The sequence below is a fragment of the Ceratotherium simum genome, chromosome 33, assembly GCF_057802395.1.
Source record: "Ceratotherium simum simum isolate JZ-2026a chromosome 33, ASM5780239v1, whole genome shotgun sequence".
In the NCBI taxonomy this organism is placed as follows: domain Eukaryota; kingdom Metazoa; phylum Chordata; class Mammalia; order Perissodactyla; family Rhinocerotidae; genus Ceratotherium; species Ceratotherium simum.
This window is the reverse complement of record NC_141932.1, coordinates 20,721,233-20,747,840: the sequence shown is the minus strand read 5'-3', so window position 1 is coordinate 20,747,840 and position 26,608 is coordinate 20,721,233. Positions and strand designations below refer to the sequence as shown.

Below are 26,608 nucleotides of genomic sequence, written 5' to 3'. Positions count from 1 at the left end.
TTACTGTAAGGTGTTGCTCCACCGTTTTATCACTTGCACTACCTCTGTTGAGAAATCTGCTGTCATCTTTATCTTTATTCCTCTGTACATCACATGATTTTTCCACTATCTGCTTTTAAGATTCTCTTTTTAGCACTTGTTTTGAGGAATTTGATTATGATTTGTCTTTAGTTTTTTTATGTTTTTTGTGCTTGAGGTTTATTGAGATTCATGAATCTAAATGTTTATAATTTTCATCAATTTTGGAAATTTTTCGGCCATTATTTTTTCAAATATTTTTTCTATACCAACTTTTTCTTCTTTCTTTCTTTTTTTTTTTTTGGGAGGAAGATCAGCCCTGAGCTAACGTCCATTGCCAAGCCTCCTCTTTTTTGCTGAGGAAGATTGGCCCCGGGCTAACCTCCATGCCCATCTTCCTTTACTTTATGTGGGATGCCGCCACAACATGGCTTGACAAGCAGTGCGTCAGTCCATGCCCGGGATCTGACCCTGTGAACCCCAGGCTGCCAAAGTGGAGCACGCCACTTAACTGCTATGCCACTGGCCTGGCCCCTCTCCTTTCTTTCAAGGACTCCAATTGTATGTATGTTAGGCCTCTTAATATTGTCTCCACAGCTCACTGATGCTCTTTTTATATTTTAAATTGTCTTTTCTCTTTGTGTTTTATTTTTTTTTTATTTTTTACTGAGGTATAATTGACTCATAACATTATATTAGTTTCAGGTGTACAACATAATGACTTGATATTTGTATACACTGTGAAATGATCACCACAATAAGTCTAGTTCACATCCATCACCATACATAGTTACAAAATTTCTTTTCTTGTGATGAGAATTCTTAAGATTTATTCACTTAGCAACATTCAGATGTGCAATACAGTATTATTAACTATAGTCACCATGCTGTACATTATATCCCCATGACTTATTTATTTTATAACTGGAAGTTTGTACCTTTTAACCCCCCACACCCATTTTGCCCACTCCCCACCCCCTGCCTCTGGCAGCCACCACTCTGTTCTGTTTTTGTGTTTCATTTTGAATAGTTTATATTGCTATGACTTCAAGTTCATTAATCTTTTCTTCTGCATTGTTTAATCTGCCTTGTATCCTATCTAGTGTATTTTTCATCTCACATACAGTATTTTTCCTCTCTAGAACTTTGATTTGGGTCTTTTTCATTTCTTCCATATCCTTATTAACTCTTTCAGCACATGGAATACAGTTACAATAGCCATTTTAATGTCTTTATCTGCTAATTCTAAACCCTGTATCAGTTTTATTGACTTCTCCTCATTATGGGAGGTATTTGTCTGCTTCTTGCATGCCTGGTAATTTTTTGTTGGATTCCAGACACTATGAATTTTACCTTGTTAGGTACTGGATATTTGTATTCCTATAAAGATAAAGACTCTTGAGCTTTTTCTGGAACACAGGTAAGTTACTTGGGAAATGTTTTATCCTTTTAGGTCTTGTTTTAAAGATTTGTTCAGTGAGTTCTGAGAGGTGTTCAGTCTAGGACTAACTATTCCCCTCTACTAAGGCAGGATTTTCTTGAGTCTCAATGCTTCATGAACTATGAATTTTTTCAGTCTGGCTGATAGGAACAGACACTATGCCTGGCCTCTGTAAGCAACTGGCACTGTTTCTTCTAATCCTTCCAGATGGTTCTTTCCAAGGCTTCTGCTTGTTTCCACACACACATATGCATTGATCAGTACTCAGCTGGGTGTTCTCAGGGGACCCTCTGAAGATCACCAGAATTCCCTCTCTGTGCAGCTCCTAATTTGTACTCTTTACTGTGAATTCCAGCTGCCTTGGACCCCTCAGACTCTCCGTCTGTCTCTTCAATTCAGGAGTGCATTGGTTCAGTTGATAATTGCCCAATATGTGAATGAATGTGTCCAAGTCAGCCTCTCTATCAGCTTTTTTCTTTATATCTCCATTAAAATGAAGAGCCAGAGGAGGAAGTCAAGATGGTGGCTTAGACAGACTCTGAACTCACCTCCTCCCATGGACACAGCCAATTCACAACTACTCGTGGAAAAATTACCCCTGAGACAGAACTGAAAACTGGATAAGAGGAACTCCTGTAACAAGGGACAAACCTAATTGAGGTAGAAGAGGCAGAAACTCCCTTCTGGAGAGGAAAAAGGCTGCCTTCACAAGCCGTAGTGCCTCACGGCCACCCAGGAACAGCCCAAAGGTACGCAGCCCTCCCTGGAGGAGCGAGGCCCTGAGTAGGGGAGCACCCCCTCTGTGGGCATTTTGTGGACCCAGCACAATCGAGATGAGTGGCATAATATCTGACTTTGCCTACTACTAAAACATTGGGGAGTACCCCCAGAAAAGCTATTTCACAAAGAAATTAAAACTGGCTCTTAAAGGGCTCACATGCAAACTCACCCGTTTCAGAAAGCAACCTAAAATCACCAGAAATAAAGGTGCACAATGCTTTGGTGAAAAGGGACTCACCTAATAGGCCCTGAGTGCATCTCAGTGAGAGGTGCGACCTCTCCAGGGAATGGGACATTGGCGGCGGCCATTGTTGTGGCCTGATGTGGGCGTGCGGCCACAGACGCCATTGGAGTTCTCCCTGAGGCCTGCTAGCCAAGGGTCTGCCCCATCAGCTAGAGCACCGATTTAATCCAGCTCAGCCAGGGCAGGCAGCCCACCCTAGAGACTGGCCCCCCCCCAACAACAAGCCCTCAGGCAACTTGTGGGCCTGCATAGATTGGTGACTGGATTCTCAGCAGCCTGGCAAGTGAGCCGACTTCAGTGGGGCAGGGCGTGCACAACGAGGGGGTGGAGAGTGTGGGGTGGTGGTGGAGTGTGTGGGGCTCCCGCCGTGGAGAGACTGGGTCCTCTTCGGGAGGTCGGGGCACGCACACGGGGCAGGACTGTGTTGACTGTGTGTGTGGACCTGTGGGCGGCAGGGCTTGTCAGCTGCAGAAGACTTGTGCTTCTCAAAGACCCACATAGGGGGTTTGCCCCACCTTCCAAAGCCTAAAACAATTGGGTGCTCCTGAACCTGAGGCCAGCCCCACCCAGCTGCAATCCTCAGAGAGCTGACAAGAGACCTAAAGGCTGGAGGCTTATAGCAATTGTAAGGCCCTGAGCCTAACAACCTGCCACGCTGGGGGCCTACTCACTTAAAAGAAATGCTGTAACACAAATGTGGTATTAGAACTTGCCGCCAACTGTGCTGGGGCTCCCCACACCCGACAAAGAGACTGAAGGGCCCACAACAAATACAAGCAGCTGAGCATTACAACAGCTGGCCAGGAGCATAACTCCGCCTCCCTAGGTGCCTACAGGGAGAGCAAACAGGTCACAACAGAAGGACACACGTAGCCCACATACGGGTCATCCCTGGAACATTGAGAACTGAGGGAAGCACACTGCAGGCCTCCTAAGCCATCACTTACATAAGGTCACCTATCCAAGAGCAGGAGACATAGCTGACCTACCTAATATGTAGACACAGCACAGGGAAAGAGGCAAAATGAGGAGGCAAAGGAATACATTCCAAGTAAGGGAACAGGACAAAACCCCAGAAAAGGAACTAAGTGAAAGAGAAATGAGCAACCTACCAGAGAGAGAGTTAAAACAAAGAGTGTTAAGGATGTTCACTGATCTGGGGAGAAGAATAGATGAACTCAGTGAGAATGTCAACAAAGAAATGGAAGATATAAAAAAGAACCAATCAGAAATGAAAAATACAATACTGGAAATGAAAAATTCACTAGAGGGACTCAAAAGCAGAGTAGAGGATACAGAAGAACGGATCTGCGAGCTGGATGAAAGACTAGAAGAAATTACCCAAGCTGAATAGGTAAAAGAGAAAAGAATTAAAAAGACTGAGGACAGTCTAAGGGACCTCTGGGACAACATCAAGCTCACTAACATCCGTGTTATAGGTGTCCCAGAAGGAGAAGAGTGAGACAAAGGGGCAGAGAATCTAGTTCAAGAAATAACAGATGACAACTTCCCTAACCTAGGAAGGAAACAGACATCCAGGTACACGAAGCACAGAGAGCCCAAAACAAGATAAACCCAAAGAAGCCCAGACCAAGACACATCATAATCAAAATGTCCAGAATTAAAGATAAAGAGAGAATCCTAAAAGCCGCAAGAGAAAGTCAAGTTACATACAAAGGAAACCCCATAAGGCTATCAGCTGACTTCTCAGCAGAAACCTTACAGGCTAGAAGAGAGTGGCACGATATATTTAAAGTGCTAAAAGGAAAAAACTTACAGCCAAGAATACTCTACCCAGCAAGGTTATCATTCAAAATGGAAGGAGAGATCAAAAATTTCCCAGACAAGCAAAAATTAAAGGAGTTTGTCACCAAGAAACCAGTGCTACAAGAAATGTTAAAGGGACTTATTTAAGGGGAAAAGAGAAGACCACAAACAGGAAAAAATATCTATTTCCATGATAAGAGGGTAATGGATACAAATGCACAAAAAAGAGGTTAGATATGATATGAAAAACATAAAAGGAGGGAGGAGAGGAGTTAAAGAGTAGAGCTTTCAGACAGAGGTCAAACTAAAGAGACCATCAATTCTGTATAGAAGAAGAAAGGAACAGAGAAGGACTACTAAAACACTGAGAAAATAAAAGTTAAAAAATGGCAGTAACCACATACTTACCAATAGCTACTTTAAACGTCAATGGACTAAATGCTCCAATTAAAAGGCATAGGGTGGCTGATTGGATAAAAAAACAAGACCCATATATATGCTGCATACAAGAGACACACTTCAGACCTAAAGACACTCACAAACTGAAAGTGAAGGGATGGAAAAAGATACTCCACGCAAATGGCAATGAAAAGAAAGCTGGAGTAGCACTACTCATATCAGACAAAATAGACTTTAAAACAAAAACTGTAAAAAGAGACAAAGAAGCGCATTACATAATGATCAAGGGAACAATCCAACAAGAGGATATAACACTTGTAAATATCTATGCACCCAATGTAGGTGTACCTAAATATATAAAGCAATTATTAACAGACATAAAAACAGAAATAGACAGTAACACAATAATAGTAGAGGACTTTAACACTCCGCTTACACCAACGGATAGATCATCCAAACAGAAGATCAATAAGGAAACATTGGCCTTAAACGACACACTAGAACAGATGGACCTAGTAGATATACAGAGCATGCAATCCAAAAAACGAAGAATACACGTTCTTTTCAAATGTACATGGAACATTCTCCAGGATTGATCACATATTAGGCCACAAAACAAGTCTACATAAATTTAAGAAGATTGAAATAATACCAAGCATCTCTTCTGACCACAACGGTATGAAACTAGAAATCAACTACAGGAAGAAAATCAGATAAGCCACAAATACGTGGAGATTAAACAAAATGTTACTGAACAACGACTGGGTCAACGAAGAAATGAAAGAAGAAATCAAAAAATACCTGGAGACAAATGAAAATGAAAATACGACATGCCAGAATTTATGGGATACAGCAAAAGCAGTTCTAAGAGGGAAGTTTATAGCAATTCTGCCTTATCTCAACAAACAAGAAAAATCTCAAATAAACAATCTAACAATGCACCTAAATGAACTGGAAAAAGAAGAACAAACAAAGCCCAAAATCAGTAGAAGTAGGGAAATAATAAAAATCAGAGCAGAAATAAATGAAATAGAGACCAAAAAAACAATAGAAAAAATTAATAAAACCAAGAGCTGGTTCTTTGAAAAGATAAACAAAATTGACAAACCTTTAGCTAGACTCACCAAGAAAAAAAGAGAGAAGGCACAAATAAGTAAAATCAGAAATGAAAGAGGAGAAATTACAACAGACACCTCAGAAATACAAAAGATTATAAGAGAATACTATGAAAAGCTATATGCCAACCAATTCGACAATCTGGAAGAAATGGCTAAATTCTTAGAATCATAAAACCTTCCAAAACTGGATCAAGAAGAAGTAGAGAATTTGAATAGACCAATCACCAGTAAGGAGATCGAAACAGTAATCACAAACCTCCCCCAAAAATAAAAGTCCAGGACAAGATGGCTTCCCTGGTGAATTCTACCAAATATTCAAAGAAGAATTAATACCTATCCTTCTCAAACTCTTCCAAAAAATTGAGGAGGGGCGGAAGCTCCCTAACTCATTCTACGAAGCCGACATTACCCTGATACCAAAACCAGACAAGGACAACACAAAAAAAGAAAATTACAGGCCAATATCACTGATGAACATTGATGCAAAAATCCTCAACAAAATACTAGCAAATCGCATACAACAATACGTTAAAAGGATTATACACCATGATCAAGTGGGATTTATTCCAGGTATGCAGGAATGGTTTAACATTCGCAAAACAATCAACGTGATACACCACCTTAATAAAATGAAGAATTAAAAACACATGATCATCTCAATAGATGCAGAGAAAGCATTTAACAAGATACAGCATCCATTTATGATAAAAACTCTGAATAAAATGGGGACAGAAGGAAAGTACTTCAACATAATAAAGACCATATATGAGAAACCCACAGCTAATATCATCCTCAATGGTGAAAAACTGAAAGCTATCCCTCTAAGAACAGGAACCAGACAAGGATGCCCACTCTCACCACTCCTATTTAACATAGTACTGGAAGTCCTAGCCAGAGCAATCAGGCAAGAGAAAGAAATAAAAGGGATCCAAATTGGAAAGGAAGAAGTGAAACTGTCACTATTTGCAGATGACATGATTTTATATATAGAAAACACTAAAGAATCTACCAGAAAACTTTTAGAAGTAATAAACGAATATGGTAAAGTTGCAGGATACAAAATCAACATACAAAAATCAGGGAAGAATTAACATAGATAAGATGTCCATACTTCCTAAAGCCATCTATAGATTCAATGCAATCCCTATCAAAGTTCCAACAACATTTTTCACAGAAATAGAACAAAGAATTCTAAAATTTATATGGAACAACAAAAGACCCCGAATAGCCAAAGGAATCCTGAGAAAAAAGAACAAAGCTGGAGGTATCACACTCCCTGATTTCAAAATATACTACAAAGCTATAGTAACCAAAACAGCATGGTACTGGCACAAAAACAGACACACAGATCAATGGAACAGAATTGAGAGCCCAGAAATAAACCCACACATCTATGGACAGCTAATCTTGGAAAAAGGAGCCAAGAACATACAATGGAGAAAAGAAAGTCTCTTCAAGAAATGGTGTTGGGAAAACTGGATAGCCACATGCAAAAAAATGAAAGTAGACCCTTACCTTACACCATACACAAAAATTAACTCCAAATGGATTAAAGACTTGAATGTAAGACCTGAAACTATGAAACTTCTAGAAGAAAACATAGGCAGTACACTCTTCGACATCAGTCTTAGCAACATATTTTCAAGCACCATGTCTGATCAGGCAAGAGAAACAATAGAAAAAATAAACAAATGGGACTACATCAAACTAAAAAGCTTCTGCACAGCAAAGGAAACCATCAACAAAACGAAAAGACAACCTAACAATTGGGAGAAGATATTTGCAAACCATACATCTGATAGGGGCTTAATCTCCAAAATATATAAAGAACACATGCATCTCAACAACAAAAAATCTAACAACCCAATTAAAAAATGGGCAAAAGACCTGAACAGACATTTCTCCAAAGAAGATATACAGATGGCCAACAGACACATGAAAAGATGTTCAAAATCATTAACTCTCAGGGAAATGCAAATCAAAACTACAATGAGATATCACCTCACGCCCGTCAGAATGGCTATAATTAACAAGACAGGAAACAACCTGTGTCGGAGAGGATGTGGAGAGAAGGGAACTCTCATACACTGCTGGTGGGAGTGCAAACTGGTGCAGCCACTATGGAAAACAGTATGGAGATTCCTCAAAAAATCAAGGATAGAACTACCTTATGATCCAGCTATTCCACTGCTGGGTATTTATCCAAAGAACTTGAAAACACCAATGCATAAAGATACATGCACCCCTGTGTTCATTGCAGCGTTATTCACAATAGCCAAGACTCAGAAGCAACTTAAGTGCCCATCAAGGGACGAATGGATAAAGAAGATGTGGTATATATACACTATGGAATACTACTCAGCCATAAGAAACGATGAAATCCAGCCATTTGTGACAACGTGGATGGACACTGAGGGTATTATGCAAAGTGAAATAAGTCAGAGGGAGAAGGTCAAATACCGTATGATTTCCTTCATTAAGTAGTAGATAATAACAACAATAAACAAACACATAGAGACAGAGATTGGATTGGTGGTTACCAGAGGGGAAACGGGGAGGGAGGAGGTTGAAAGGGATAATTCGGCACATGTGTGTGGTGCTAGGTTGTAATTAGTATTTGGGTGGTGAACATGATGTAATCTATGCAGAAATAGAAGTATAATGATGTACACCTGAAATGTATACAATGTTATAAACCAATGTTATTGCAATAAACAAAAAATTAAAAAAAAATGAAATGGAGAGCCAACATCTTGCTCGCAAAGCTAAACAAACCACTTGCCACCCCCTAAGATCCTGATGTAAGGGGTGGGGGTGGCTGAGTCACCCCACATGCATCGGAGTGAGGCAAGGGCAATGCTTTATCTGAGTCTGAAAGTCAAAGCTGCCAGGCCCAGCATTACCCCATACTCCTCCATCTCAGGTCGGGGGGACTGAAAATTCTGACCTCTTGAATTCAGGAAAGTACCTCTTGTACTTTCCTGACCTTGGAGAGGTGCCACCATGGACTTGCCTGACCCCAGTCCTGGCTCCTGCTGTGCTGTGTGATCAGGCACTGAGCCTGGGTCCTCATGTCAGTCCTGGGAATCATTGATGGAGAGGCATAAAATGCTTTACCAAAGTAGCTCACACAACCCTCACCAGTTGAGGTAGGCATTTTTGTCATCCCCACTTTATAGATAAGGAGAGTGCAGCACAGAAAAGTTGAGAGTTTTACCCAAGATCACACCTAAGTCTATAAGTAGATTCAGGTTCCAAACCCAAATAGTCTAGTTCCAGAGCCTACTATTTTGACCATTTCACTATGCTGCCTTTCTGAGAGAGATTCAGAGACACACAGAGAGATAGAGGAGAGTGAGAGGCAGAGAGTAAAAGAGAGGAGGGGTGAGAGGCAGAGGACAGTAAGTTCCTGGAAAAAGGGTTCTGTGGATAAACAAGCCAGGGAGAGACTGGGTTAAACAAAGGCAAACTGGTTCCTTTCCTGCAGGACTTCTCAGAGCCTTTAGCTTGCTAATGTGCCTTGTAAATAAGGGGAGGGGAGTTGGCAGCAGCTCCTCAGCCTATCTGACTTATCATTGCCTTTCTTTTTTTCTTTCTGAGGACCCATCGCCACCTCCCAGGTCTAGGGCTCTGAGGGCCACGTTCTGGGAAAGACTCATATGTCAGAATAAAGCACTAGTTTTTAAAGTCAGATAGATTCAGTTTCAAACCTCAGCTTCATCATTTATTTGTCATGATAAAGACCTTGGGCAAGGTTGGCTCACCTTCGAGCCTCAGATTTCCTCATCTGGAAAATGTGAGTAGCTATCCCACAGGGTCATTGTGAGGATAGAAACGAGACCTGATATGTTAGGGCTTGGCACATAGTAAGCACTCAGTGATGCATAGCTACCACAGAGAGACACAGAGACTCAGAGACAGAGGCTGAGGTGGGTAGAGGGCAGACAGACCCAGAAAGAGAGACTTGTGACATGACCTAGCCAGCAAGAGAGTGAGAAACGCAGGACAAGGTGTTGGTGAGACAGCAAGGGACAAACAAAACATTCATCCATTCAACAAGCATTTATTGACCACTTACTGTATGCTAGGCCCTATTCTAGGCACTGAGGATACAGGAGTGAACAAAGCAGGTAAATAACCTGGCTTTCATGGAGTTAAGATTCTAGTGGGAGGGACAGATGATGATGAAACAGAAATGAACACAGTAATTCACATAGTGACAAGGTTACATTTAGGCCTCATGTCCTGGTTTGGCCTTCCTGGTTGTTTTTCTGTTTGATTGGTCAGTGTCCACGTGTACTGAGTATGAGGTAGTTTCATCCTCACACTGGAACATGACAAGTTTTGTTATCAGGGTAGGAGGCACAGAAATGGAGATTGTGAGACCTGAGGCTGTGAGAGTAAAGGCATGCACAGACAGGTTAGAAAGATGATAAGAGATGACGAGAGAAACACGGAGAAAAGACTAAAGAGCAGAAAGACGGGCATAGACACAGGGAGAAATGAAGACACGCTGAGAGACAGAAAGAGCAGAAGTGGATGCTAAGGGAGCTAGTGAGGGGCTGAGGGAGTTGGTGAAAGTCTAAGGAGTTAGTGAGGGGCTGAGGGAGCTAGTGAGGGGCTAGGGGAGCTAATGAGGGGCTGAGAGAGTTAGTGAGGAGATGAGAGAGCCAGTGAGGGACTGGGGGAGCTAATGAGTGCTTGAGAGAGCTAGTGAGGGGCTGAGACAGCCAGTGAGGGGCTAGGGGAGCTAGGGAGGGGCTGAGGAAGCTAGTTAGGAGGTGAGGGAGCTAGAGAGGAACTGAGAGAGTTAGTGCAGGGCTGAGAGAGTTACTCAGGGGCTGAGGGACTTAGTGAGGGGCTGAGGGAGCTAGTTGGGGACTGAGGGAGTAAGAGAGGGACTGACGGAGCTAGTGAGGGGCTGAGGGGGCTAGTGAGGGACTGAGGGAGTAAGAGAGGGACTGAGAGAGCTGGCTGGGGGCTGAGGGAGCTAGTGAGGGACTCAGGGTGGTAGAGAGGGGCTGAGGGAGCTAGCTATGGGCTGAGGGACCTAGAAAGGGACTGAGGAAGCTAATGAGGGACTGAGGGAACTAGTGAGGGGCTGAGGGAACTAGTGAGGGACTGAGGGAACTACTGAGGGGCTGAGGGAGCTAGTGAGGGACTGAGGGACCTGGAGATGGGCTGAAGGAGTTAATGAGGGACTGAGTAATCTAGTGAGGGGCTGAGAGATCTAGTGAGGGACTGAGGGACCTGGAGATGGGCTGAAGGAGTTAATGAGGGACTGAGTAATCTAGTGAGGGGCTGAGGGAGCTAGTGAGGGGCTGAGGGACCTGGAGATGGGCTAAAGGGAGAGTCAGAGCTGCTTGAGCCAAACTGAGAAGGTGAGAGAAAGGCAGCTTGAGGGATCAAAGGCATACCTCGACAGGGCCCTCCTTGCCTCCTCCTCAGACTCACTGGAGTCTGCATGGATTACTTCCACTTCCTGCTTTTCTGGGGTCTCAGCACCCAGACTCCATGGCCCTACCGGTGGCTCTTCTGTATGTCCCGCTCCATATCCTCCTTGTGGGCCTCACCCTCTGGAGCCAGGTTCCGGCCACCCACGCTAGCCTGCCCCCAGGCCCATGGTCCCTGGTCCCTCCCAGGGCTGGGCAACCTCCTGTATCTTGGGGAGCGCCCTTCCTCAAGGCCCTGCTCAGGGTGAGCATGCGGGGCAGGGCTCAGGTATGTGGGAGCCCAGCCTCACTCTGCAGCCTCTGCCCTCTCCCTGGATTCAGACAGTGATTGGGATGGGGCAGGGGCAGGATGGGTCAGAGAGAGGTGAGGGGACGGAGGGATTTTCTCATCAGAAATACCCAGAGGCAGAAACATGGAGAAAACCGGAGACAGGGTGACAGCAAAAAACAGAGACAGACCAAGAGAGTAGGAAAGGGAGAAAAGGAGAGGGAAAGAGACCCAGAGAAAGACAGAGACAGAGAGAAATGCAGAGACAAGGCAGAGAGAGAATATGACGAGAGAAATGGAGAGGTCAAGAGACACAGTGACGGAGAGAATAGGAAAGCAAGAGAGTGAGGCAGAGAGACCACGACAGGAACAGGGGGTCACAGAGAGAGAGGCACACACTCAGGGACCAAGAGACCCAAAGGGACAGAAATACAGAGGTGGGGAGACCACAAGGCAGAGGCCCACAGAGAGGGCCCTGGAAGAAGCAGCAAGAGGGAAGGAGGAACAGACTCAGGGACATGAAGAAATAAATACAGAGATACTAGGAACCAGAGACACTAAGAAACAGAGAGACAGAGATTCCCAGAGAGACCTCAAACAGAGAGAAACACGGAGCAATGGAGACACCGAGGGGGCAGTGACAGCGATGACCACCCGCCTAACGACAACTATCTCCTTTTCCTAAATCCCCTCCAGGGCCTTCTGTTGTCCTCAGGACACTGTCCTGGCTTGCCAGATTCTCAAGGTCTGACCCCTGCTGACTGCTGACTGACAGGCCCTCTTCCCATCCCGCCCACGCTGGGGGTTCCAGGCCCAACAAGCCTCATGCCCCTCCTGCCTCAGGGCCCATACACAACCTTTTCTCGCCCCCTTCCCACCTCACTCCTCTCCCTACTGTAGTTCCTAGTCAGTGGTCAGCCCAGACAGAACATTCTACCTGCTCTCTGACCCCAGGCCTTTCCCTGCAGGCATTGCCTTCAGCCGTGATGAACCCTGGGGAACTCTGAGGAGGTTTACCTTGACCGCTCTCCGGGACCTGGGCCTGGGCAGGCGGAACCTGGAAGATCGGATCCAGGAGGAGGTGGGCTGCCTGGAGGAGGAGCTGGAGAAGTCACGTGGTGAGAGCCAGGGGTCAGTGGTGGGTCAGAGGTTTGTGTGTGCGTGTGTGTGTGTGTGTGTGTGAGCACAAGTGTGTGTGCACACATGCATGGATCAAGCCCAGACTAGTCCAAGCCCGGCTCCTCTCACCCCATGACCTTGGACAAGCCCCTTCCCCTCTCTGAGCATTCAGTTCCTCATCACTATCAAGGCCAGTTGGAGTCAATCAGCATTGTTCAGCTGGTGGTACCAACCCTCCAGGACCTCCGGAAAGTGTCCTGGGTGCTCCTGTCCTTAAAGACAGTACTAGCATTTGCACCATTCCTTTTCCTTAATCAACCAATACACTAACAAATTACACATATTAAATGTAAGGCCCTTGAGAGCCTCTGAGGGCAGAGCTTCTGCTACCCTATATGGTGCCCTCTGTGAATTAGAAAAAGTACCCCTCTCTCAAGACACCTGACTACCATCTGCCAGAGAGTTGTCATAATAGATATAAAATCCAGGTGTCTACAATGGACTTGATGCCCCTTAGATGCTGCACCTTTGTGCAGTGCACAACCTGTACAAACTTCCTGATGTAATTCCTCAGGGCCTTCACCCGGGCCAAACTCTTGGCCTGGAATGTGCTTTCCCCTTTCTCAGCTTAGCTAACTACTACTCCTGCTACTACTCAGGTCTCAGCCCAGACAACCACTCCTCCAGGAAGCCTGCACTGACCACTACTCCTCCACCCCTCTCAAGACAGGATCAAGAACCTCCTCTGGGTTCCCAAGGGCCCTGTGCTTCTCCCATCGCAGCACTGACTCCTCTGGTCCTCAGAAAAGCCCAGAGGATGCTCTTGACCAAGACAAAAAGGAAGGTTTAGAGAAGGCTTTCTGGAGATGTCTGAGCTGACACTTGATGAGTAGCAGTTAGTCAGTTTAGGGAGACAAAAGAAGAGCAGGAGAAAGCGCATGGGCAAAGATCCAGAGATGAGAGTTAGGTGCCCTGGAGAAACCCGAAAAAGTTCCATTTTTCTGGAGCCTATAGAGTGGGAGGAAGTGGTAAGAAGCAAGGCTGGAATGACCAGGAGGGGCCAGACCATGTGAGGTCCTTTTGTTCACATTAAGAATTTGAACTCTGTCTTGAGGGCACTGGGGAGCCATGGAATGATTTTGATTAGGGCAGTAACATGATCAGATGGGTTCTTGGAAGAGATTGCTCTGGCTGCCATGTAAAGGGTGGGCTGGGGCCCATCCTGGTGGCTGGGAGAACAGTTGACCCCTCCTGGCCTTGGCACAGGCACACCCTTTGACCCCACCTTCCTGATTCACTGTTCCATCTCCAATATCATCTGCTCTGTGGTCTTTGGCCATCGTTTTCACTGCCAGGATGAGGACTTCAAGACTTTTCTAGGATTGCTGGCTGAAAACCTGAAGAGAGTGGACACATTTTGGGTGCAGGTACCTGAAGACCACCTGCCCCACCAAGTCCCAAGCCCAAGACTCCAAGGTCCCATCATGTGATTCAAATGTCCCCCATGAACCATTATGTTGTGTCCAGCTCTTTGCTGGGTACTGGAGACACCGCAGGGGACAAGACAGCCCCAGCCTTGTCCTCATGGAGTTCACAGTCCAGTAGGGTAGACAGACCCGTCTCCAGACACTGATGACCCAGCGTGGTCAGGGCCATGACAAATTTAACAGTCATTCAATCAATGTTCACTGAACCCACTACTCCATTCCAGCCTGTGCTGTGTGATGCTGAGGACACAAGAGTGACCAGGACAGCCCTGGGACCTGTCCTCACAGAGCTCTCAATCCAGAGGGAGAGATGGACTAGTTACAAGACAGTGACAGCTCAGAATGAACAGTGCTGGGATGAGAAGGCACAGGCAGAGGGGTCAGGGCCGGGTCAGGAGGCACAGGCAGAGGGGTCAAGGACAAAATGAGGGGACGTAGGCACAGGGGTCAGGGCCAGGGTGAGAAGCACAGGCAGAGGGGTCAGCACCAAAATTGGGGGGTGGGGGGCATAGGCAGAAGGGTCAGAGCTGAAGCTAAGCCTGCTGTGGCAGCACAGAGGCAGTGCCTGTCACAGTCTGGAGGTCAGGGAAGGCTTTCTGGAGGAGATTACATCCAACTAGAGACCTAAGTGATGAACAGGAGCAAACCAGCAAAACTGAGAGGAAGGACGGGGAATAGTATTTAAGGCAGAGGAACAGCAGGTGCCAAGACACTTTCTCTCCAGGGCCTGTTTCTCACCAGAGAGCTATGCCTTTTCCCTGCTCTGCTGAGGCACCCTCCTGGTACACACAACCAGCTCTTTGAGGTCTTCAAGAAGCGGAAGGCGTTTGTGGCCCCAGTGGTGAGGGAGCATGAGATCTCTCTGGACACGGCTCAGCCCCGGGACTTCATCAATGCCTTCCTCATTGGCATGCAGCAGGTGAGACTTGGAGCAAGAGCCATTCCATTCTGGGATCTGTGGGGGCTGAGGGTCTTGGAGCATCCTTGGATGGACTCAAGAGATCTGAGTTCCAAATCCCCCACTCTGCCTTTTGGTTTACTGTGTGACCAGGTACAATTTTCTCCGCATCTCTGGTCTCAGGTTTTCTATCAGTAAAATCAATGTACTGATAGGGGAGCCTTTGGTCTAGATCTGGAACTATAAGTAGGCTTCACCTCGTGTGTCAACTTTATTCATTTGATAATGGGGGTCTGAGAAGGATTTCGAGGTTTAGTGCCAAAGAATGCTGGGATTGATTGGTGTTGCCTGCTGTGGACAAAGAGTAAGGAAGTGGAAGTATAATAAGGAGTATTTGCCATCCCTGGTCTGGTTAGATGGTCTCTGTTGGCTCCTCTCTAATTCTGACATTCTGTGTCTTTGTATGCAGGAGCAAGGGGACCCCCACACAGAATTCAACCAAGAGAATTTGCTCAATTCTATTCTAGACACCTTTTTTGCCAGGATGGAGACAACTAGCACCACCCTCAGATATGGGCTCCTGATCCTCCTGAAGTCCCACAGGACACAGGTTAGGACCAGCCTCTTCTATTCTCAGCCTGATGTCTTCAAGCTGGGTACAAGGACCAAGGACTCATAACACATTGCTGAGGGGAGAGGACCCATTATGGAGGGTGAAAGGTGACTGCCGTTAATGCGATCCTGGGCTTGAAGTCTGGGAAGTTGAGGGTGGGGGTAGGTGCCCAGGGAGACGAGCCTTCCCATGTCAGAACTTTCTTTTTCCCACCCTTTTCTGAATGGAGCAGAACTTATACAGCAGGAGATTGACCAACTGGTGGGGCCAAAGAGAGGGCCCTGCCTGGGGGACAGGGCCCGGATGCTGTACACAGATGCCATCCTCCATGAGATCCTGAGGTTTGCAGCCATCGTACCTCTGGCCGTGCCCCATGCTGTCACCCAGGACACCCAGTTCTGGGGACACCACATCCCCAAGGTACAGGCTGAGTATGGGTCCTCTGGGGTCAGCTGGTGTTTCAGGTGTCCTAGATAGAGCTGCAAGACTGGACCTCTCAGGATTGGGTTTCCGGGTCCTTCCTTAGCCTGATCCCCACCCCACCTCCCTCAACCCAAGCAGGGCTGGGATTGCCAGCTCCCCGATGGAGCACCAAAGTGCAACAGTTGAGAATCAGGGCTCTGAAGTCTAGAATTCCTCCACCTCCACTTCACAGTTGTGCAACTCTGGGCAAGTGACAACCTTTCTGAGCCTCAGTCTCTTCTTCTCTACTATGGACATAATAATACTATCTACACTATGTGGTTGTGAGGATCCAGTGGGTTGTTGGTACATAGTAAATGCTCAAAAGTTTTAACTATTTTGATTATTATTGCAACCAGATGTCTATTGTCAACACCAAAACCAGAATGGCCTTATAAAACCTGTTAGGTCACATCCCTCCTTTGCTTAAAACTCTCCCATGGCTCGCATCTCACTCTGAGTAAAAACCAAATGACCCACGAGACCCCGCATGATCTGGCCCCCAGCCCCCCCTCTCTGAGCTCATCTCCCACACTCTCTTGCCAGCTCACTCAAGCACACTTGGCCTCCTCATTATCCCTGCATATTCCAGGGCCTCTCTCACCTCAGGGCCTTTGCACTGGCTGTACCTTCTGCCTGGAATGCCCTTCCCTCAGAGATCCTCATGACTCCCTCCCTCCTATCCTTCAGAACTTGCTCAGAAGTCACCTTCTCAAGGAGGCCTTCCTTGGCCCCCAAATGAACAACTGGTTGCACAGTTTATAGGAAAGTGTCTGTTTGGTTTGGTCTGAGTGGAAATTTGTGTCTGTCAGGGGAAGGTGTGCTGGAGATGTCACCATGAAGGAGAGAGGGGATCCTGAGAAGGAGAGAGCTTGGCCCTCGAATTGCCTAGAGAGAGAAGTCCACCTCTTTCTCTACCCTTACCATCCATGAGCACAGAGTGTCTTGGGTTGGGTGCCTAGAAACAGACTCTGAGATGGAGATGTTGCTTGCAGGAGGTTCCCTGGGGAGGCCTCTAGGGAGCAACACCTGTGGGGAGCTGGGGCAGTAGGATGGGGCAGCGGGTGGCAGTGGATTGTGACACAGCTGCACAGATGACCCAGTCAGTCCCACAGGGAGCTCTGGGGCTACGGTGCCCCACAGAACTGTGCCAATTGAAGTGAGGGGCTGGCTTTATACTCCTGCATCAACCAGTGGTTGGATGTGGCTTTCCTTGAGGAGAAGCCCCCAGTTGAGGGAGGTAGCTCCCTTTGGCCAAAGGCAATTCTTAGAAAGGGAGCAGTTCTGAGCCGTTAGCAGCAGAAAATCCCAGGATCTGGGAGTGAGTGTCAGTCATGAAGGAGGTCTCTGCAGCCACCAGAGTGTCCAGAACACGTGGCAGGACACCAGTGGGTGTCCAGCCATCTCTAAGTATTCAGCAGTGTTAGATCAAGCAAACAACTGCCAAATCAAGCATGCCTTGCCCTCCTTCCCAGGCAAAGAGACCTTCCCAACGGCCTGGAAAGCAAGATTTGACCTGAATATTCTCAGAACTCCTCAAAGGAATGTAACAGCTCAGGGAGAGCTTGCCCGGGCCCCAGGCCCCTGGCCCACCTCCCTTTCCTTACCGCTTCCAGCTCTATCCTGTACCTTGAGGGGTCTCCCACATGTGTGCAGACACCCAGCCCACATGTGCAAAGCTCCATCCACACCCATATCCACTGACCATCCCTCAGACCTAGGTGTGCACACACCAGGGGCACGGGCTGCCCTTGGAGGGTGGACCTAGAGGAGAGGCCCCTCAGGCTTTGGACATGGACTTGAGGCCATTGGAGAGAGAATCTGGAGTCCCAGGTGTGCAACGGGAAGCCCAGAGCAGGATCATGGGCTCCAGGAAAGCAGGAACCCTCAACCCACAGGTTCCTCCCCTCATTTCATGGACATAGTGGGAGGAGGGTCAGAGGGCCTGGATCTGTTTCTTCTTTTTCTTCCTTTTTTCTTCTTTTTTTAAAATTGTGCTAAAATACACACAACACAAAATTTGCCATTTTAGCTATTTTTAAGTGTGCAGTTCAGAAGTGCTAAGAAGATCCACATTGTTGTGCAACCAGTCTCCAGAAGTCTTTTCATTTTTCACAACTGAAACTCTGTCCCCAGTAAACAACAACTCCCCATTCCCCCTCCCCCGGCCCCTGGCAACCACCATTCTGCTTTCTGTCTCTATGAATCTGATTACTCTAGGAACCTCATATAAGAGGAATCATACAGTATTTGTCCTGTTATGACTGGCTTATTTCATTTAGCAAAATGTCCTCAAGGTTCGTCCATGTTGTAACATGTGTCAGAATTTCCTTCCTTTTTAAGGTTGAATAATATTCCATTGTATGGATCTACCTATTTTGCGTATCCATTCATCTGTTGGTGGACAATTGGGTTGCTTCTATCTTTTGCCCATTGTGAATAATGCTGCTACGAACATAGGTGTGCAACTACCTCTTCAAGTCCCTGCTTTCACTTCTTTTGAGTATATACCCAGGGGGGATCTATTTCTGAGAAGTTCACTCAGACACCCTCTCCAGGCCTGAATTGCAGCAGAAATATCAGGCTCCAATGACTACCGTTTTGCCCTGAATCTGAGGGTGAGTGTGCCTGCATACACGGGCCTTCTGTGATGCAGAGTTGGGGATTTTTCCTCCTCCTCCAATATCAAAGGTGAGTGGTACCAGGAAGGAGAGAGTCTTGCCAAGGGAGTGCCTTGGTCCTCAGCAGCCTGAAAGTTCCCAAATGCCCTTAGTGTTGGCTGGATATTTGCTTATTTGCTTGAATTGACAGCAAAAGCACCCTTAGGCAGAGAAGCTAAGATGTCTATGACATGCTCAAAAGCCGTCGAAACAGCTAGAGATGATCTAAAATAGGTGAACGTCTTCACAAGGGGCTGAAATCTGCTTTTGTCGTCAGAAGTGATATAAATAAAACCAGGACAGCCACTAGCCCTTATCATGCACCTTTGTGAGAATAAAAAAGGCACTTTCTCTGGACAAGTGGCCTGTTGAATGCGTGGTATGAAGAGAAAGGGCTCTTCTCAGATTTCAGTCCCGCTGTGCAAGGCACAACCTTTGTGACCTTGTGTGGTAGCCCTGAGTAATAATAATAACCATTTATCAAAGGCTTATTATGTACCAAGTGATTTTCACTATTTCATTGACTCCTCTGAATAGATATTATTATTATTATGCCCATTTTGCAGATGGAAATATTGAGGTTCAGAGAGAAGTCACTTGGCCAGTCACTCAGCTGGGAAGTGACAGCTAGTGAGCCCAGGTCTGCTGACCCTAGAGACCACAGTCTCCCCACCCTGCTGTTCCCCAGGGCTGGCTAGTCCAGGGAGGTTTGGGCCAATGTGCCAGAAACACCCATCTGGGTGCTCTCCTGGGTGGTCAGCCATGAACATCTGGACTGACTCCTTCCACAGGGCACCACGGTGTTCCCACTGTTCCACTCTGTCCTCCACAACTCTGACCAGTTCCAAGACCCCGCCTCCTTCCAGCCCAAGAGGTTCCTGGAGGCCAACAGAGCTTTTCGGAAGTGCCCTGCCTTTCTGCCCTTCTCTGCAGGTCAATATCCATGCTCTTGTCCAGGCGAGGGGCTGCTGTGTGGCTCCAGGGAGGATGCTTTCTCTCTCTGCACCTCCTCCTTTAGCATAAGCAAGTGGTTTTCTGATTGCTGGTTTGGAAGACAGATGCTACAGGCCAGGCTCAGATAAGGTGGGTGGTAGGGAACGCAGATACACCCCCACTACAGTTAATCCAGAGATTAATCCTCACTCAGGAACTGTAGATTGTGCCAGTCTTGTGAAAAACACCAAAAAAAGTCTTTAAAAAATTTCCACTTCCTAAAAATAATTAAAAATAAGTATAATCCTCTAATTTCTAGAGAAAATAAATAGCACATTTAGTCCAAAATAATAAATACCTTTTAAATGATCATTTTTGTTATAGTTTTCTAAAAATTAGCTAAGCAAACACTGGCTAATAGTTTTATTTAAACTAGTTTTTAATTACGTATATATAATGCAAACACCTGGTAAAAAATAAATCAAGCAGAAAAAGAGTATAAAGTGATCCTATTCCTCCTCGATTCTATTCCCTAGATTGTATGTCCTACAACCTAGAGATAAATATGGTTAATGGTTTCTTGAGTATCCTTCTAGAGTTTGTCTAAGTAAATGCAAGTACAAATATGAATATACACATACGTTTTTACAAAAATAATCTTAGAGTCCCATTGTGGACTTTTATTTTTTTCATTTAACCATCTCTCTTGGACGTTGCTCCATTGTGGCATGTAGAGTTCTGACTCTTCTTAATGGCTGTGTGACATTCCAGGGTTGATGGACCATAATTTTTTCACTCATTCCCATACTGACAGGCATGTGGATTATTTCCAGTTTTTCACTTTGCTCCAATGTACATTATTCTGCATGGGTCTTGGGCCCCATCTGAGAGTACTGCTGAAGGAGCAAACTCCTGGGTCACATACATTCATTTAAGAAGCTCCTGCCTGATTTTATGGGCTAAGACTGAAGGACAGAAGGACGCAGACCCTATGATGATCTAAAGCAGGGCTAATCCATGGTATCCCGTCTGACTTTGCAGGATATTGGAAACATGGCTGATTGCACGGTCTTTTAAAGCCAGGGCACTTCAAATATGGTCACCCTGGGAAGATACTGGAAGTGCCACAGTCTTTCTCCTCCTCAGACCAAGGGGCAGCTTCATTTCTCAGATGGCGCTGCCCCCACTTTCTAAGATGACCATCTGGGATATACCTGCCCACACAGGTGAACAAGAGCACAGGGCTTCTTGGCTTATGGGAGAATGCAGGTATATGTTCAAGAAGGAAATCAGAAAAGATTTAGCTGAAATCATACACTCTTAAATCCTCGGTGGCTCAGACAGTAGCTCAGAGGTCTTCCACCTCCCTGTCTCGCTCTAGGTCTCCTCTCATCTCTGATCTGTCCCTCCCACCCCTTTTCTCTGCTCCCCCCTCCTCATGTCTGCTCCCTATCTCCCACCTTCCCACTGCCTCCCTCAGCCCTGCACCTGCAGCCCCAGGATGGTGGCCTCGGGAAGCAGCTGCCACCTTTCCAGCTCATCCTGCAACCGCGACAGCTCCTACAGAGCTAAGCCCTCCTCCCACCCTGACCGCCCATCCCCCATCCATGACCTGGTGCCTTCCTTCCATTGTCTGGCCTCTGTTTCCCTACATGCACAACATGGAGGCTTTCCAGGGTCCACAATAGGCTCTGCAGTCTGACACCTTGATTTGGGACTTGTCTCTTTCATTGTTGCATCCCCAGCTCCCAGAACAGCATCTGGCACACAGTAGATGCTCCATAAACATTTGCTGAATGAATGAGTTTCTTTTTTTTTTTTTTTTCTTTGGCTGAGGAAGATTCACCATGAGCTAACATCCCTTGCCAATCTTCTTCTTTTTTTGCTTGAGGAAGATTAGCTCTGAGCTAACATCTGTGCCAATCTTCCCCTACTTTATATGTGGGGCCCACCACAGCATGGCTGGTGAGTGGAGTGGGACTGTGCCCAGGATCCGAATCCGCGAACCCAGGCCACTGAAGCAGAGCACACAGAACTTTAACCACTCAGCCACAGGGCTGGGCTCAAATGAGTTTCTTTAATAAATCCCTGCTCTGACACGTACTCTCCTGTGTGACCTTGGCCAAGTGATGTCCCCTCTATGGCCTCAGTTTCCTCATCTGTACAATGAAATGTAGGGGAGGAAGACAATTCCTCTACCTTCTAGGTCCTCTTGGGTGGTCTAAGAATTAAATTGACATGAGACAGAATGACAGGAGAAAATCAAACAAAGCTTTATAACATGTATGCATGGGAGAAACACGGGAAAACTGAGTAACTCACCAGAATGGCCAAGGTCACCACCTTAAATACCATTTTCAGCTAAAGACATAGGAGGATGTTGGAGGTAGTGGTTTGAGATTTCAAGGGGGAGGAAGGCAATTTACATGGAGATGGAAATGCAAATGGGCCAACTATAGACAATGTGACTTGAAAGACACATTTTACACTACATTACAGTTATTTTATGATATTAGCTCTTTCCTAGAACAGGCCCTTCTATTTTAAATTCTTTTAGGCAGTTATGGAGTCTTTTGTTCTTAAAACTAATCAAGCCAAAGAGATACATTTTGGGGTGGCCAATTCCAATCCCCCACAGTCCTGCCTTTGAAACTTGAAGAAGTTTCATAAGTCCTTTGAAGCTTGAAGAAGTTTCATAGTCCAGAAGCTGAGTTGGTAGATTGTTTCATCTCACTGAACACATTTCTTAGTCCTGGTAATAGATCAGTCCACTTAAATTTATTTCAGAAGGTGGTGATGCAGGTGGGCTCCAAAGCTAGGTCTATATTGTGTAAGCAAGCAATCAAGTATTTAATTTAATAAGAAGCATTTCTATGGAAACAAAAAGAAAAACAAGGTTAACAGTTGGAGCAAATTATAAACCAGTTTTTGAGCCCAAGGGACAGTCAGTCAAAAAGATGTCTACATGTCAGGGTCAAAACATCTTTTGCAGCTTGAAATGTCTCTGATGATGTCATCTGTTGTTCAGCTATCCTTTTGAGTGGCTTGCATAGCAACAGGCATGCTATTGTGGTGACCTCTCAAGTTTATATCAAGTTATCCAGCTTTAGTTTGCAGGGCTCCAGGAAAAAGGGTGGTTTCAGTTCTCAATGATTCCAAATGAAAATGATGAAAAAAATTGAAGATGTTAGCTTGGAGATTTGTAGCCAGATATTTCAGGAGACTATAAGAATTCAGGATCCAGCCCAGTTTACAGGTAGAAAACAAAAACCTCAAAGACAATTAAGAGAACTAGACTCCAATATCCACAATCGTGTATAACATATTTTTTACTGAGACATAATTTTTCTGTCTAAAATCACCCTCATTTTTACCAAAGAGAGCCAAATTAAGACTAACTGGTTTGCAAAATAAGTCTAGTTCCAATAAATTTGGCCCAATTATTTACATAAGTACAGTAAGAATAGCAATTGATCATATAGGCTAATTTAAATTTGCTTTGCTGGAACTTTTTATAAGGAATCTCAGATTGAACTTTAAAGGCTTCTCAAGGCCAGGAAACCAAAGCCAAGGACTTGACTCTGCCTGCAATACCTCTAGATTTGGGTGAATTCCTCTCTTATCAAGGTCCCCCAAATATTTTGAGGCTCCAGGCACCTGTCAGAGAAGTGATCTTCTTTACTTACCTGGTAAGGTTGCTAGGAACCCTGTAAACAAGATACTAGGCCAATATTTCCAAGTGGCTTTATTCCATAAAGTCCAATCTTTGTTCCTCAAAGGCTGTCTGGTCATATCTGAGTGTATGTACACTTCTCTCAAATATGACATTCTAGTCAAAGTTTGGGTAATATAACTGTTACCGCCCGAGGTGGGTTGTCTGCCCACTGCAAGACATGCCAATAGTCAAGAGGCAAAGTGGAAGGAGAGAAAGGATTTTATTACAGCTTGCTAGCAAGGGGTAGATGGCCAACTAATGTCCAAAAGAGCCATATTACAGAACAAAGACTACAGGCCAGTTGTACAGGGGGCTGGTCTCTGGGTGGGGGAGGCAGCTGGTCTCAGAGTAGTGGCATCCATCTGATTTCCAGGTGGGAGCAGACATCTGGTCTTAGTTCCTGATAATCTTTTGTTTTACTGGAGATGCATCAGAGACCAGAGCAATACCCTATACCCAGATCTTTCAGTTGTCATTAATGATGGCTATCAGCATAGACTCTCTGCCCAGGGGTTATCACATTCCTAAGGAACTCAAAGGAACAAAGTTATTGGGGCTGGCCCCATGGCCAAGTGGTTAAACTTCCATGTGCTCTGCTTCAGTGGCCCAGGTTCACGTGTTCAGATCCTGGGAACAGACCTACACCACTCATCAGCCATGCTGTGGCAGCAACCCACATACAAAATAGAGGAAGACTGGCACAGATGTTAGCTCAGGGCTAACCTTCATCAAGGAAAAAAAGAGGAAGATTGACAACAGATGTTAGCTCAGGGTGAATCTTCCTCAGCAGAAAAAAAAACAGGGAGAACAAAGTTATCGACTTATTGCAGCTGGGAGGGGCCATAAAATCACCAGAGCATGTATTTATTTCTCCTGAAGGGTGCATATCCAGCTAGGTTAGTTAATCAGAGGTCATTCAAAGTTACAATATGGTTTTGTCTACAATATGGCTTCCCTTATGTCAACCTTGTGTTGAGCCAGTATGATAACCAATGTTTCCAACTGTGTCCTGTTATAAGGAGAAAAGATTCTTATTGAACTTATGCAAATAACTATATTGCCTTGAAAATAAGAATATTCACTCTCTAAGAGTTTCCAAATTCTGGAGGGATCAGGTGGGGAGAAAAAGATAAATGTTTCAATTCTGCTTACAAAGGTATAATTTACCCAATTGTTATAAGTCATAGTTAGCTTAAGAGAAAAAAAAAAGGTTTTTTTAAACCTGGAAAAACAAAACATTTAAAAAATCAGCAATATTTCAAATGAAAAGTCACAAAAATTAAAATCATCCTCATCAGTTCATTCAGTCCCATGTAATCAACTCTTTTTTTTTTTTTATTGTGGTTTTTTTTTTTAGTTTTCTATTTCTTTTTTTATTTATTTATTTTTTTTTAATTTTTTGTTTATTGCAGTAACATTGGTTTGATCTTAACATTCTGTTAGCAGTTTCATGAAGTCAGTTTTTCCATTGGAGTTTTGTAATTTCTTACCTGGTTTAGTTTTATGAACTGAAAGTTTATCAGAAACCTATATCCTAGAGTAAGTGTCAGAATAGTTTCCATGAATCTCTCTGAAGATGAAACATTTGCAAAAGCATCAGAGTAAAATAATAACTGTGTAAATGACAAAAGACTTAAAATGGCAGTTGACAAAGAAATTTGGTTATTTCTGTGACATACAACACTTTAAGATAATAACTAAAATTATGACATAACCAGGACAGATCAGAATTTTAGGAATGTTATATAATTTTTAAAACACTTATATCAATTCATTTACCCACACAATATCATAGGTCACTATGAAACAGTGCTTAGTTATCCATTTAGCCATGGTGACAATAAGATTTTCAAGTGAATGTAGAGAATTAAATAGCTGTAAGGAAAACCTTAGCACCTGTGATTAAAGACCTGATAAAAACAACACAGGAAATTTAATTTGGGAAAACATAAAATCCCTGCCCTTCTGGTAGACTGCTCTAAGTAAAACCTTCTACAATCTCTTTAAGAGCAGAATAGGGGCCGGCCCGGTGGCGCAAGCAGTTAAGTGCGTGCACTCCGCTGTGGCGGCCCAGGGTTCGTGGGTTCGGATCCCGGGCACGCACCGATGCACTGCTTGTCAAGCCATGCTGTGGCAGCGTCCCATATAAAAGTAGAGGAAGATGGGCACGGATGTTAGCTCAGGGCCAATCTTCCTCACACACACAAAAAAAAAATTGGGGCCGGCCCCGTGGCTTAGCGGTTAAGTGCGCATACTCCGCTACTGGTGGCCTGGGTTCGGATCCCGGGCGCGCACTGACGCACCGCTTCTCCGGCCATGCTGAGGCCGTGTCCTACATACAGTAACTAGAAGGATGTGCAGCTATGACATAAAACTATCTACTGGGGCTTTGGGGGGAAAAAAAAGGAGGAGGATTGGCAATAGATGTTAGCTCAGAGCTGGTCTTCCTCAGCAAAAAAGAGGAGGATTAGCACGGATGTTAGCTCAGGGATGATCTTCCTCACTAAATAAATAAATAAATAAATAAGTAAATAAATAAGCAGAATAAAAGTTTTGATTATCCTTTTAAGACAGAGAAAACCAAATTCTAATTTTTCTACCAGCTTACTTTTTATATTAAAACTTATTTACTTAATTAAATTCATTTCAATCTTAGCCAACTTAACCACATACAAAACTCTTTTTTGTCAGAACTCCTCTTTCACAAACCTTCTATAACTTTCTTTTTACATTCAGAATATGTCCCATGCCTTCTTTCTTCCCTTCTAATACTTTAGGACAAATTTATCTTTCTTAACAGAACAAAAATATTTCCATTATTTATACCTTCTTTACTGAAAACATACATCTTACTTTCCTTGAATACAAAGATGTTTTCCTTATTAATTTTTAGCAGCTTTAATCACATTAGAATTTTAAACTCCTGGAAACCTTAATTTTTAGTGAAAACTAAGTAAGCAAGCAATTATGAACTGTCTTTTACATTAGCATTCTCTGGCTTGGCAGATTTATAAATACTTTTTATAATTTCTAGAAACATGCTACTTTATAGCACAATCTTTTAATAAGACACAAGACATGTTTTCTAATAGACCCAAACACTTTTCAGTTTCTCTGTAATAAGACAAAAGTACGTAAACTTAGACATGTTTAGTAATTAATGTTTTAGTATTTTATCTTATTTGGAAATGATCTAGACACTCAATGAGTTTTTATCATTTAAATTAACCTAG

The 26,608-nt window shown here is 44.7% G+C and overlaps 1 protein-coding gene across 1 annotated transcript; it reads left to right on the top strand.

The window, feature by feature from the left end:
* Positions 1 to 11,553: 11,553 nt before the first annotated feature.
* On the top strand, positions 11,554 to 21,232 carry LOC147912882 (cytochrome P450 2B1-like). Its single transcript, XM_087421936.1, has 8 exons — positions 11,554 to 11,584; positions 12,457 to 12,606; positions 13,874 to 14,034; positions 14,891 to 15,013; positions 15,462 to 15,648; positions 15,838 to 16,025; positions 19,519 to 19,660; positions 21,141 to 21,232. Exons 1-8 carry the CDS (start codon positions 11,554 to 11,556, stop codon positions 21,230 to 21,232), a joined length of 1,074 nt encoding a protein of 357 aa, XP_087278062.1.
* The last annotated feature ends 5,376 nt before the right edge of the window (positions 21,233 to 26,608 follow it).

Coding starts and splice junctions, on each gene's coding strand:
- LOC147912882 (XM_087421936.1), top strand. CDS start 11,554: ATGGGGCAGGGGCAGGATGGGTCAGAGAGAG. Junction 15,014..15,461: donor TCCTCATTGGCATGCAGCAG/GTGAGACTTGGA, acceptor CTTTGTATGCAG/GAGCAAGGGGACCCCCACAC. Junction 16,026..19,518: donor GGGGACACCACATCCCCAAG/GTACAGGCTGAG, acceptor CTCCTTCCACAG/GGCACCACGGTGTTCCCACT.